Source organism: Dunckerocampus dactyliophorus, chromosome 13 (assembly GCF_027744805.1).
Source record: "Dunckerocampus dactyliophorus isolate RoL2022-P2 chromosome 13, RoL_Ddac_1.1, whole genome shotgun sequence".
In the NCBI taxonomy this organism is placed as follows: domain Eukaryota; kingdom Metazoa; phylum Chordata; class Actinopteri; order Syngnathiformes; family Syngnathidae; genus Dunckerocampus; species Dunckerocampus dactyliophorus.
This window is the reverse complement of record NC_072831.1, coordinates 12,960,342-12,974,861: the sequence shown is the minus strand read 5'-3', so window position 1 is coordinate 12,974,861 and position 14,520 is coordinate 12,960,342. Positions and strand designations below refer to the sequence as shown.

At 40.5% G+C, this 14,520-nt stretch overlaps 1 protein-coding gene across 3 annotated transcripts; it reads left to right on the top strand.

Annotated features, from left to right (window-relative positions):
- Positions 1-138: 138 nt before the first annotated feature.
- Positions 139-14,265, top strand: vsx2 (visual system homeobox 2). Of its 3 annotated transcripts, none has more exons than XM_054795566.1 (7): positions 139-3,340; positions 3,454-3,702; positions 3,877-4,479; positions 4,720-4,804; positions 5,341-5,464; positions 10,494-10,674; positions 13,328-14,265. In XM_054795566.1, the coding sequence occupies exons 3-7, from the start codon at positions 4,044-4,046 to the stop codon at positions 13,636-13,638; spliced, it is 1,137 nt and encodes a 378-aa protein (XP_054651541.1). In that variant the 5' UTR covers positions 139-3,340; positions 3,454-3,702; positions 3,877-4,043; the 3' UTR covers positions 13,639-14,265. The 3 variants fall into 3 exon arrangements, with proteins under 3 accessions (XP_054651541.1, XP_054651539.1, XP_054651540.1); XM_054795564.1 differs by having other exon boundaries at positions 13,265-14,265; XM_054795565.1 differs by having other exon boundaries at positions 139-3,702; positions 13,265-14,265.
- Positions 14,266-14,520: the final 255 nt, after the last annotated feature.

The window sequence follows — 14,520 nt, the reverse complement described above, 5'->3', positions numbered from 1 at the left end:
CTAAATGGAACATCACTCTGAACCACTTGTCTTCCTAGATGCTATTTTATTTACTTTGCACCAAAGTTCAGAAAACCAGCCTAGTTTCAGTTTTCTATTTATGTTCATTTCCATTTTAACGCTGGTGCTGTTTGTTTTGCTACAATAAATGTTATAAATGAAATGATGACTTACAAGTGATTAAACTCCCAGAGAAGCTAAGTTTGAAAGTAAATGTTAAATGAGGGCAATGACTTGTGGTGCTGCACCAAGGAAGAAGTATGTCCCAGCACTACCAGTGCAATGCTTTTCTATTAATGAGCTTTGGAAGCAAGGTCCTTTATACACAAAACATTGCATAAAAATAATATTGCTCATTGTCATCACCTTTAATCAGAGTCGACATAATTACTAGGACTATTTCTCTTCTAATTAGCACACTTCAGCATTGTCAGAGCAAGCGGTCAGGCAAAAAGAGAAGCAGACAGGCATGCCCAATGGGTAACAAAAAGAAGTTTGTCGGCCATAATTAGGTAAGACAACGCCTCTGACTGTTCTCGGCTGGAGATGTCGCTCGGTCTCTGACCACTCGCTGCCAACAAGTTACACTTCTTCCCGGGCCTCTAATAAGCCCCCCATACGCTCCCCAAACGTCTTTCCAATGCACAAGGACAGAGGCCGTCTCTGCTTCGGTGACTTCACCTCCCACACCGACCCGGGTCACCCATCTGAACAACATGGATCATTTGTACAATTTAGCTGGCCAGAAGAGATGCTGTGGAGCAGGCCAAGGGGGTCCAAAGTATAGGCTCTTTTATAGCCTGTAGTATAATTCTGGAATAGCTTGTTTTATAGTATGTTATGTGTAAGTCTATTTTAGATCTTAGGACGAGGGTGCTGGAATAGTTTATTTTATCTTGCATGAGTTTTTTTTTTTTAAATCCTATATTTGTGACCGGCTGCCTTCTACCCTAAACAGGATACTGTCCAATTTGTTTGTTTTGTCCAATTGTCCCAGGAGAGAGTTGGTATAAGCAAGTTGATTTCATACTTGTCCTTCGTCCTCTAAAAATAAATTCCTTTATTTCTTTATCCAGATCCACACCAACATTTTACTGACCCATACTCAGCCCATGTGCTACCCCTCTGCACAAAAAAGTACAAAATCATTTTATACCAGACTTTGTAATCCTATAAATGTGTGTGTCGTACTGATTTGTTTTACTGGTTGACTGTGTCAAAGTGACTGCTGTGAAAAAGGTCATTAAAACAATGGTGGTGACCTAAGGCCTATGCACTGTACTGTACACGTACTGTTCAGGTTATACTCTGGGAAGGTCCACTTATTCTAGGTTGACAGCTTGTGTATATTGAGGAGTGCATATTGCAATGAATACCATAGGTGTGTGTACTGAATCAAATGGACTATCCCACTTTAGCCCTTTAGTACAGTCTTGAGGGGCCAGTGCTGTGGGAAGCCTTGGACTTTTTGATTTTTATTTTTTTTTTAAAGCATCTGCATTTTTTTAGCAGCCAGGTTTAAATTGATGTTTATATTTATTTTTAACATTTTCCAAACTCAACCTGATCACTCTAAGTCATACATGAAATAGTCCACAGAGCCAAACTAAACCTTTTTTGCACAATTTAGTAAATTTGCTCTAATATCCAGTTACCAATTGATCTTGTCACTTGGCCTCAGACACTTTGAGGCTGACGGTTCAACATCTATCACTGGTTGTAGTGTTGACTTGGTAACCAAACGGACATCATCAATATGGTGCCTGCCTGTCACCACATGTTTGGTCTCAAGAAAGTGGGGTCACTGTCTGCAGATTTGCCCTTCCACACGGAGGGAGACAGACTTATGTGAGGCGGAGGGGGTTGGTTCATGACATGACCTTGCATACCCTCTGAGCCCCAACAAATGTCAATCCAATGTGCCCCTGGTCCTTAAATTAGCCGTCAATTACTGCAAATTAATCAAGTACTCGCCTAATTAAGCAATGTCTACGGGCAGTTATACCAAACATGCCATTAACTGTGGTAGGGTGAGGAGAAAGCAGTAGGGCTTGCAAAAACTTTTTTTTCATCAAGAGGGAAGCAGTGGACTCCTGTGGTTCCTGACTCCTCCACATGTGCTGTCATCAGGTTGCTAACCACTGCATGCATTACTAAGCACATCATATCCTTGCTGTTCAGACTTCTTAATTTTTGTGCAATATTATGAAGTAGCTGGATGAACACAAAAATCTCCAGAACAGCTGTCCACTTTTTAATCTGCATGCTCTTCGATGGCCATCACTATGTACACGAACTAAATCTTCCCCTAATCTGGAGCCTTATTATGCAGCGTCTCCTCTGCATGCAAATCAGGATGCTGCCATGCTCACGCAGGATTATTAAAAAGCCATACAGAGCAGAGAGAAGTGTTGCTCTATCAACAAGCAGGAAGCTTCTATAGATTCTACTCATGGAGGGAGAAAGGGAGGGCCTAAATTGCCGACAACTGACAGGCCATTCAGACCCCCCCCCGCCCCCCCATGTTAATGAATGGCTTGATCCCAACAGGCTGATGTGTCATTAGCATATCCTAATAACATTGATTTCTTCATTAATAGAATTTCCACTAAATAGGCCCTAATTACTTTCAACAGGCCAAGCACTAATTGGAGCTGCAATATGTTCCTGCGACTCAGTGGCTCGTTTCCAAGATGTTTGATGTGAATTAGAACTTTTCAAGTGGATCAGTGGACGTGCTTCTTCAACTTCATGCTGTCATTCTATTCCGTGTTACTTGTACTAGTTGTATCCTCTTTAGGTGTGAGACGTTGCGATACATGCAAAGGATGCCATGACATGCTGGAGCAAGTGAGGTCAGTGTGAAGAAATGTACCCTTAAACCATATCATGCACGCAAATGTGCTGTTAATTCTCAAGCTGCCGCAAAACACATTTTAAGACTTTAACGTTCAACATTTTTTGTGATAGCATTACATTTTTTTTACATTACAGTGTGTCCCCTAATGCTCTATTATTATATTATGACGTGTTAACTTTATTAATATAAAATAAAGTAAAAAATAAAATAAAAAAAACAGATGTGGACCACAAATAGCTTGCAGAGCCAGACTTTGGACATCCTTGGCCTTCCAGGTAAGGTATTTTTATGAATTTGACTGTTTTGGTTGTTTTCTATGGTTGGGGTATGCAAAAATTACATCACTAATTTTCCACCAAAGTGTTGGTATGGTAGGGCCGCGGGCCAATGACAAAATATAAAATGTTTTTTTCTTTGTTTTTCCTTTGTTTGTGTAACATTGAGAGGCATGAATACCAGCCTTGAATATTCAACGAAAAGGTGTGTATTACTATTCCTTTCAGTACATTTCCCACTGCTAATTATTATTAATTATAATGTTTCATTATATTGTATACCTATTTTTGTAATTATTATTTTTGTTTGCATTCCAGATGATGACTTGGCCTCTTTTGTGCACTCGGTGTTTATCATTTCCTCTCGTGGAGGGCTCCCATGCTCTTTAATCTGTTGCTGTGGGATTAACACGGTGCACGTCCCACGCCGCAGCACACACCATGCATGACTCCACTTCGCCCACCTGTCCTATTTTGTGGAGTGCCTTTGATTTGACGACTTTTCCCCGCATGTGCATTCGGAGATCGCTTATGCGTCAATGAGCTCAGATTGTAAACAGTTTAAAGGTGAGAATTCGATGATTGGACCGCATCTTTCATTTAAAATGTGAATTTAGGCACAACAGATGTGATATTTGCGATGCACCCGTTTAAATGTTTGTGTTGTTTATGTGTTTGCTTATAAAAATGCATGCAGATATGAGAGTGCGAGGGTCTGTCTAATGCATCCATGATCCACAGGAATCCTGAATCCTCGCTGCTCATTGGCTGCTGGGCCCTGCCTCTTGCTGGGATGAACCTGTTGGATAAAGGGACCATTTGCTAAAGACGCCCATGCACTTGTGCACACCATGCACTGGGGACCAGCCTGTTAGAACCCACTCAAACCTTCCCGAAGCCAACTCACCATGACGGGCAAACAAGGCACGGTGCTGTCGGAAAGTTTGAACCCCGCGGAGAGAAGAAGTCCTCTGGGATCGAATGTAGGGAATAACACCATCATCAACCACCAGCAGCAGGCCAAAAACACCACCACCCATCCTCCCAGCAGGTGCACGGGCTTCGGCATCCAGGAGATCTTGGGGCTCAACAAGGAGCCGTCTGCGGCGCCGAGGACCACCTTAAGCTCGTTGCCGGCCGGGGCGCATCTCATCGCCGCTAGGTCCATGCTGGGCCCCGCTGGCCTGGGTGTCGGGATGGGATTAATCGGCCCCGGTGGAATTCCAGCGTTTTACCGCCAGCCTGCTTTTTTGGAGCGTGTGCTGGACCCGCAAGATGTTCACCTGCAGCCGCCCAACACCACCTCCTCTGGACGGCTTGACACCAACGAATCTGCAAGCTCCGGTCAGTGCAGTTTTTAAACGTAATTTCATCGCCTTATTAGGTTAATTAGCCTGTTATTTTTTTAAACTAACAATTACAACATATATGTATATTATTATTATTATTAGGGTATTTGTTTTGTAAGTGCACTGTCATCATAATTCAAATCCAATTTCTATAAGAATATTTTTCGTTTAAAATATGTTTTAAAATGTACGAAAAAATGTTATTTCATGTGTCAAAAATCTTTTTCTTATCCAGACTCTGAGGATTTGTCTTCCAATGAAAGAAAACTGTCCAAGTCTTCCATAAGTCAAAGCAAGAAACGCAAGAAAAGACGTCACAGGTCAGTGTTGATTTCTGAATCAAAACTATCCTTTTATTAAAAAGAATACATTCAATTCAAATACACAATATTAGTTTTTCATCGATCGTCCAAAAATGTATGTATGTATCTCATAAAGTAGAAATGACCCCAACCATCACATTTCACCTTCACAAATAATAAAATGTAAAAATTCAGTTAAGCCGTTTGCTGTAATAAAATGTGTCATTGCTTTTTTAAAGCGGATACTTTCATAGTGAATGTTGACTTATCAGGGTTGCCTCTGTTGTATTGAATTTATATTAATAGGACTACTCAGCAAAATCCGATTGTGAATTTCATACATTTGCAACAAATTGCCCAGAGTTTGTTTTTTTTTTGGGGGGGGGGGGGGCATTTGTTGATTAAACTCAACGTTTAATGGCATTCTTGTTGAACTTCAGCTATATTTTAATACAGTTTCCTGTGCTTCTTGTTCTTGTGAGTGGATGAGAGATATTCCACTGCGACATGACATGTTTCTGTATGAAGTGACGTTGTGTGTTTGATGAATATAGAACCATATTCACGTCTTATCAGCTGGAGGAGCTGGAGAAGGCCTTTAACGAGGCCCATTATCCAGATGTGTATGCAAGAGAGATGTTGGCCATGAAAACAGAATTACCTGAAGACAGAATACAGGTGAGACACTTTTTTTTTTTAATGCACTAGCCTATATATTTTTATATATACGTATTAGCGCATTACTGTCAAGTCTTTATTAATATTTTGGCACTATACATTTATGTATAAAATATGATATACATACAGATTTAGTTATCATAAACATGAATTAAATGTGGTTTTATAAGCACTTAACTGCCACACACCTAAATCTTGCTTCTAATACTCTGCTACGTGCAATGATAATTATTTTTTTAATCCAAATAAAATACTTTCAAAAGAGAGCATTCTTTTCTATACTTAACGATGTAAAATAGTGCCAGTGTAACTACAAATAATACACGAAGATACCATTTGAAAACATATTTCGCCAAATAAATGTTAGTGTGTGAAATTATACATTTCCTCCATATTATAAAGACATGCAAATGCCTGCAAACCTTCCGTCTTTACCGGGCACATTATTAGGTACACTGGTACATCTGAAAGAGTGATGCATGTTGAATGTATTATTAGAGAGGTATTCAGTGAGCAATATGTTTATTTATGGTTGTAATGCACAGTGCATGCATCATGCAGCTTCACTGTGTACCTAATGTTATGGCCCATGAAATTATACAGTTGATCCTTGCTTTCAGTGGGGGTTACGGTCTGGGACTACCAGCGAATGGGCTAGCTTGATGTTGACATTCTCCAATCAAGGGTGACTATTGTAATTATTAGATTAGATTCAACTCCAGATGCCTTCCCTTCTCTCTTCAATATGCTTCACAAACGTATTAAAAACCTTTTAAAATATAAAATGTATAGGTGCCCACCACTAATTAATGATAATGTAAGATGATGGCTGAACAGATGGAATTGGAGCCACAAGGGGTAGAAGTTATATAAGTTACAGTTTTGTGTCTCACAGCAACTATGGTGCCTTCCAGGACCATCGAACAAAGTGCCGCACTTTGTTCAGTGGAGATTGTTCAATGGAGATTTTGCAGTTTTAGTGCGAAATCTCAACATTTGACGTAAAAGCATTATGTATAAAGACAAAAACGTGAAATTTTCGGCTTTTTAACAGTGGTATATGTATGCACGTATTTGTAAATTATTATCCAGTTAGGGTTTTCTGTTCTTGTTTGTTTGTTTGTTTGTTTTCTGCTGTCTAATTTAATAGAAAGAAAAATAAACAAACTTTTATTTTTTTTTTTTTTTTTAACAAATATCCGTGAATTAGAGGGGCCGTGAATGCTGAATCGTGAATGTGCGGATCCACCGTACGATACACTCTAAATCAGGGGTTGTCCAAAGTGTGGCTCGGGGCCATTTCTTACCCTGGAACTAGTTTTTTTAGTGGGCCTTGACGTATTGTAAAAATAGAATGAATTCATTATAAATGAGATGGATTATTAGATATTACACTAATGTGCTCAGTTACCTATAAACACAAAGCTAAGATGTGGATGATTTGTTTAGATAACTTACACAGATACTGACCTACATTGGGTAGGTTTTTAGCATCTTTAATGTGCAAAATGTATGCAAAGTGGCCCCCACATCCTTCAATGTATCTGTATGGTCAAAAAAGTCTGGACACCGCTGCCCTAAATCAGATATTTGAGGTCAAGGTGCAAGATGCTGCTTCTGAGGATGTTCATGTCGGATGAGGTGTGTACATAGATAGGGTGAACGTATTTTTGATGAATGAAAACCAGGACACTCAGCCCAGCAATGAAATACTCACATGATACTTGAACCAAAGACACAAATTCCAAACGAAGAACATTCAAAACCGGCACAAAAACAGAACGACAGGAATCTGAGGTAAATGCTTGTTAAAGTTTTTAATGTAACCGATAATTTCAGGAAAAATGTGCCCTCTAAAGATGCGACATTTGGGAATTTGAACCGCCGTTGTGCATGACGTCCCCAATTTGCCAGAGGATTAACTTAACAAGCATACGTTTTGCTTTTTCTTTGCCTTTTAGTGGCTTTGAGGCAACAGTAATTTAAAAGGCCGCCCACACAGCAGCCTCTCAGGGTTCACATCACATGCAGCAGAATACCCAATGAAAACCACTTTCTAAGACAAACCACAAAGCAAAACAAAAACATGACGACCAGGGCAGGACGCAAAAACAGGACGTGTCCGGGAAAAAACGGACATTTGGTCACCCGGACGTAGGTGCAAGTGATTCTCTCTCTTGGCCGGGACACATCATTCCTCATCAGGTTCACTTGGAAGTGCAACAATTTGTTGTGTAGAAGGAAGGAGACACTAACGACCTAATCAAGCTACATCAAGGCAGGAGAAGATTGCTGTGTGACCTGCACCATCCATCTGCTGGGCCGCCTTTTAATCTCGTTCTCATTAAGGGCCCGCCACATCTCCAATAAATAATACATGGAAATGAAGAAATAAATAAGACCTGCTGCAGGCCTGCTTCTCTCGCTGCTAAATAAAAATGAACACCCAATTGTCCTCATTGAGTGTAATTAGTTAAATGAGACTGTGAGGCTGCTGCAGACACATTGGAGTTCAAATGAAATAACTACATTGAATTTATTAGTGTGGGTCAATAGCCTTGCTCCCCCGAGTCCCGCTAGTTTAATTTCCCGTGATATTTCCCGCCCGGCCGCCATCGATTGGGCCTGAAATTAACTTATTTTTCAATCAGGCTCGGTGTGCCCCAGGGTCGCCTCCTCCTTGCAGCTTCCGCTCCCTTTGACGGCCACAAGAACCAATTTCTTATCATAAAAGCGGATCATTAAAATGATCGAGAATAAAAACAAGCTTGGAAATACAGTTTTTGTTTGATTATTTATAATCAAGAGCATCTATCATGACATGCGTTCTGACATCCCTCCCACCTGTAGGCTGGACCTTCAACAAAAACCAACAGACTATAATAAAAATCATCAGTTGTAATCACACAGGTGATTTCAAGCCTCTCTAATGCTAAAATGGTGGAGACTAAAAGTGTGGAAAACAACCATAAACACGTTGCATGCATTCTAAACACTTCTTTTTTTACAGACCAGTGTTGGCTAGGTTTTCATACCTGACAGTTTCACAGTGAGCAGGTATGAAAACTAGCCAACTCTGCTCTGTGAAAAAGAAGTGTTTAGAACGTATGAACTAGGGATGTCCCGACGCACATATTTTGGCTTCTGATCCGATCCTATTGTTTTTATAGTCCTATAATCCTGTAGCGATCCTTTGTTGTTGTTTTTTTTACTAATAACCTTTTGTTACAAACATGAATTTGAGGAATTGAATATGGTTATGAAAATACGTCTTCAATGCATTCAAAATAATGCAACCAAAGTATTGCTGAATTTACTTTTTTTATTATACATGACCAACAATATTGTTTTGCTTTTGTAACAAACGTCTGTGAGTCCATAATCCAATAAAAGAGCCAATAAAAGGAAAATACTTTTAGGGTAGGAATAATCATTTCATATGATTATACATCAATTTGTGGTGTGATTTAGAATATATGGATTTCTTAAAAATAAAATAAAATAAAAATAAATAATAATAAAAGAAAAGAAAAGGGCGTGAAAAATACTTTAAGGGTAGGAATAATCATTAGACATGTTTATAGATCAATTTGTGGTGTGATTTAGAATATATGTATATATTTTTTTAACAAACTCTCTTCAACGTAATAGTAATTTATTGACGGTCTCTAGTATAAACAACCAGCGGTTAGAGCAGCACTTCCCATGCGAGCTCCCTGTACAATGACACAGCAGTCCGGGCACAGTGAGGGCGAACTACCGATATAGTAGCCGAATATCCAACGTCCAACGTGAAAGTAACTTCACCATGTTACACCGCGGACATGTCTGCATTGCGGTGTTGCGTTTTCTTCTTCTTGCGGTTGGCGAGTGTGGCCCACACTTATACGGCAACTGGATCGGCTCAATCTCATGGCGGAAGCCGATATTATCCGATCTTCAAAATACAGCACATCGGCAGCCAGTCCCGAGCCTGAAATTTAGATCGGGACATCCTTAGTATGAATGAAAGACCGAATGAACCTCATTGGACTACATTGCATGCATGAATGTCTGCATGAATGCATGAACAAAGCTTAAAACACACAAATATAGCTTACAAATAGCTTTTAGCTAACTGGGGTCAACTTACCATGAAAACAGTAGCTTAAAAAGATCCTCATATGGATCAAAGTGTATTTCCTGTACGCATTGTGTCATTAAAATGCATGCATTATTCACAGATTCCAATAAGTTACGTGTTACAAAAATAGTGAAGAAAAGCTTGCGTTAAATTGAACGGGCTCTATTGAAATGCATGAAAACATGAAATGCATGAAAACACTTTTTGGCTGAGGTAAAAAGACAAATAAAAGTCCACTTAATTTGCATAATGTTGCCAATGTGTCCATTATTGTCATTGAGCTAAACATATTGACCCAATATAAGACAACCCCTCTTTTTCAATACATGTTTTTTTTCCCTTTTTTTCCCCTTTTTCTTTTCCCTTTTTTCCTCAATACATGTTTCAATATTGAAAGGAACAAGGTAGAAAGCCAAAATATCCTGTGCTGTACCATACTGACACCAATGCAAGACGGCCCTGAATATAAGACAACCCCCTTTTTCCAGACATGTTTTGGACAAATGTTTTCCAAGACATTATTGAAAGGAACAAGGTAGAAAGTCACTATGTACCATATTTACCCCAATATAAGATGGCCCTCAATATAAGACCACCCGTTTGATCAACCAACCTTTAAGATACTTTTTTCCTGCATCTCTATTGGTCACTGTTGTGTTGAGTGACAGGAAGAAAACTCTGACTTGCTGGAAGTCATTTTGCTGTCTCCTGCTGGTTTACATGTATATATCTCTAGATTCCGAATATAAGACAAGCCATCTTCTTCTGACGAGGGAAAAAACACACTCATATTCAGGTCAACATGTTGATATCGCTTGCCTCATTACTTCTGAAGTTGCACACGTGTGCCGAGATGACATCATGCGATGACGACTGTGGCCTGACCCCCTTGTTGTGATGTCACAGGTGTGGTTCCAGAACCGTAGGGCCAAGTGGAGGAAGAGGGAGAAGTGCTGGGGTCGCAGCACCGTCATGGCAGAGTACGGCCTCTATGGCGCCATGGTGCGACATTCCATCCCTCTGCCTGATTCTATCCTCAAGTCAGCCAAGGACGGAATCATGGAGTCCTGCGCTCCCTGGTTGCTCGGTAAGTGCTTTCCTCATCTATCTGTCTGTCTGTCTATCTGTCTATCTATGATCAACCAACTGACTGACGTACTGTACATATTGTGCATACTGTACATACAGGTATGTGTCCAAACTTTTCCCACCAAGGGCCACATCCTGAAAAATCTAAGAATGTGTGTGGGTTTGACATTTGTATATACATTTTTATTAATTTTGTAAAAATGCTTTAAAAACATGATATACAGTGGTTTGAAAAAGTGTTTTCCCCCTTCCTGATTTCTTAGCTTTTTGCATGTTTGTCACACTTAAATGTTTCAGATCATCAAACAAATTTAAATAGTAGTCAGTGACAACACAACCGAATACAAAATGCAAATTTTAAATGAAAGTTTTTATTATTAAGGAGAAAATTGCCCCCGCCCCCCGCTAAAAAAAACGGAGAAAAGTCTGGAAAAGGTTATAAAGCCATTTGTCAAGTTTTGGGACTCCAGCAAACCACAGTGAGAGCCATTATCCACAAATGGTGAAAACATGGAACAGTGGTGAACCTTCCCAGGAATGGTCGTCCAACCAAAATTACCCCAAGAGCGTGGCAACAACTTATCCAAGATTTCACAAAAGATCCCACAACAACATCCAAACATCACTTGCCTCAGTTAAGGTCAGTGTTCATGACTCCACCATAAGAAAGACACTTATGGTTGTGCATGGCAGAGTTCCATGACGAAAACCACTGCTGAACAAAATGAACATTAAGGCTCGGCTCAATTTTGCCAGAAAACATCTTGATGATCCCCAAGACCTTTGGAAAAATACTCATGTCGTCTGATGAGATGAAAGTTAAACATTTTGGAAGGTGTGTCTCCCATTACATCTGGTGTAAAAGTAAGGCTGCATATAAAAAAAAGAACATCATACCAACAGTAAAATATGGTGGTGGTAGTGTGATGGTCTGGGACTGTTTTGCTTCAGGACCTGGAAGACTTGCTGTGATTAATGGAACCATGAGTTCTGCTGTCTACCAAAAAATCCTGAAGGAGAATGTCCGGCCATCTGTTGGTGACCTCAAGCTGAAACCAACTTGGGTTCTGCAGCAGGACAATGATCCAAAACACACCAGCAAGCCCACCTCTGAATGGCTGAAGAAAAACAAAATGAAGACTTTGGAGTCGCCAAGTCAAAGTCCTGACCTGAATCTTATTGAGATGCTGTGGCATGATCTTAAAAAGGCTTCATGCTGGAAAACCCTCCAATGTGGCTGAATTACAACAATTCTGCAAAGTTGAGTGGGCCAAAATTCCTCCACAGCGCTGTAAGAGACTCATTGCAAGTTATAGCAAACGCTTGATTGCAGTTGTTGCTGCTAAGGGTGGCCCAACCAGTTATTAAGTTTAGAGGGCAATCACTTTTTCATACAGGACCATGTAGGTTTGGATTTTTTTTCTCCCTTAATAATAAAAAGTTTAATTTAAAACCTGCATTTTGTGTTCAGTTGCATTGTCATTGACTAATATTTAAATTAGTTTGATGATCTGAAACATTTGTCAAACAAGTGTGACAAATACGCAAAAACAAAAAAGAAGTGTTTGCTAGCTAATCATACTTCCAAGAGTAGTGTGGTGACCAAAATGAAGTTAGTGTCAAGACCTGCTTGTGTTGCAATGGTGATACTCGGAATTCTGGTGTTCATGAATGCACCTCACCTGGCGTGATTGGTGGTTATGAGGTGTTGTGTTGTGTTGCTGGTGTGGTCGACGGAAAAATGTGTGTGCCAGTTTAAGAGTACAATGGTGGAATTGAGCACTGCTGTTGGCGTATTAAGGTCAACAATAACGTTTAAAAAGAGCGTCAGACTCTGCGTTCCTCTGTCGGGACAGTACATTACTTACGATGTTGGTTGCAGGTGGCTGAGTCTGCATTCACTTAGCACCGAAATGAGGCATCGATAGCTACTTAGTTTTTTGGTCTGATTACTAAAGGGTCCATTACGATACCGAGGTCTGGTACGCATCCCTAGTTATTATTAGTTATATGAATTGTTCATATCTTGTTCTCTGTATTTTGCCTTTTTGCTTAATTTTTCCCATTTTTGCTGTTTTGTTTTGTTTTGTTTAAGCTTACTTTCTACAATGTACCGCAGGCTACTAAAAAAAACAGTCGTTGCCCTTCGGACCCCCATGCTGTAGGCAGACATGATGCTATTTATTTGAATAAAATACTGCACTGACTGGAATATGAGATGGTGTTTGTACCCAAGAAGACGGGTCGTCTTATATTCAGGGTCTTGAGATGAATACACTCAAACCAACAGTTGTCCCCAAGCCACACTCAGAGCCACAGCCACGACATGGAGACCCACACAAAGCCATCAAACAACAGCAGCCAATAAAGTGATCATTAAAAATGTGTCTTGGCAGATATTTGTCTTGGTAACGAGTGTTGGTCTTATATTGGCGTCAATACGGTACATCAAAGGGAAAAGAATCAACTTATCTATCTATTTATCTATCTATCTATCTATCTATCTATTTATCTATCTATCTATCTATCTTGGCTTTCTTGTCCAACATGTGTTCTAAAGCACAACTGTCTTTGCTTGCTGTTTTCAGTTCAAGATGGCTTACCAGTCAGCAGACGCTATTCTAAATCTGAATACCCGCAACTCTTTGCAGGGATGCACAAGAAGTCCATGGAGGCTCCCGCGCCCCATGAACCACCCATAGCCGCCAAGTGCGACGAGCCCCCGCGCCCGAGATCTGCGAGACCTGACGACTCTGAGGCGGCGGAGCGGAGGTCAAATGGCAAGTCGTCCATTTCTAAAGAGGAACTGAGAGAGAACAGCATCGCAGCCCTCAGGGCCAAAGCGCAGGAGCACAGTGCCAAAGTGCTGGGAACGGTTTGTCATGATAGCACATTGGAGGAGGAGCAGCTGGACAAGACGAGTGCTCCTCTGAGTCCTGCAGAAGAGACACATAGCCCGTAAAGACTGACGCAGTGGACTGCATTGAACTCAACGCTCATTGCTCTGCTTCTGGATTGTGGAGAAGATGGGCTGCAAATGCACTTTTCCTTCCCTGATCTACTTCCACAACTTCCAGCTTAAAGATGATGGTTCTATCAGCAGAGCCCGTGTTCCGCCACAATCAGGATCAGGAGCTTTTCTTCCGCATCCGTGTTCATTTGCTGAATGGCGCCATTTTTAAGGAACGTAACTGTTGTCCTGTGTTACGCTGTATATTCTCAAAGACACATTTTGACCACCTGTTTGACTTTACACCGTGTAACTCACAAAGCATCACATGGAAATCACCTTTTATTATTAAATGTGACTTTCTGGTGTCCATCATTCAAGTAAACAATGTCCCTTCTCTCATCTTGCAGAAGATGCTTTTTGATGCTCTGATGGCTCGCCTCATTAGGAGACCGTCTCCTCCTCCCTCCCACCCCCTGGTTGCATGCCTGGGTTAGCTCTGATAATCCGTCGCAGTTGAGAGCCTTCAATTTGAGATTAAATTAGAGGGAGAGAGAGGGACCAAAAGAGTGAAAGCAGCCACAACAAGCAGAGGATGCCTGATTTTACATGACTTTAACAGGCTGATCTCTTATCTCGTATCTACAGCCGAAGACTTGTTGGCAGTCTTCACACTGCTGCTCCTGTGTGTCTTACATCTTACAGAAACACACCTGAAGAATGAACAGCAATTTGCAAAGACAACGTTGCTGCTTTGAAAGGATGTCATTGCCAGCGGACGTGGAAAAGTGAAGTATTTCATTGTTTACAGAACTATGTGGACATCTAGTAATTCACATAGGGAGGATAAATTGACTTAATAATAGTCGTTATGATATATACAGCATATACACA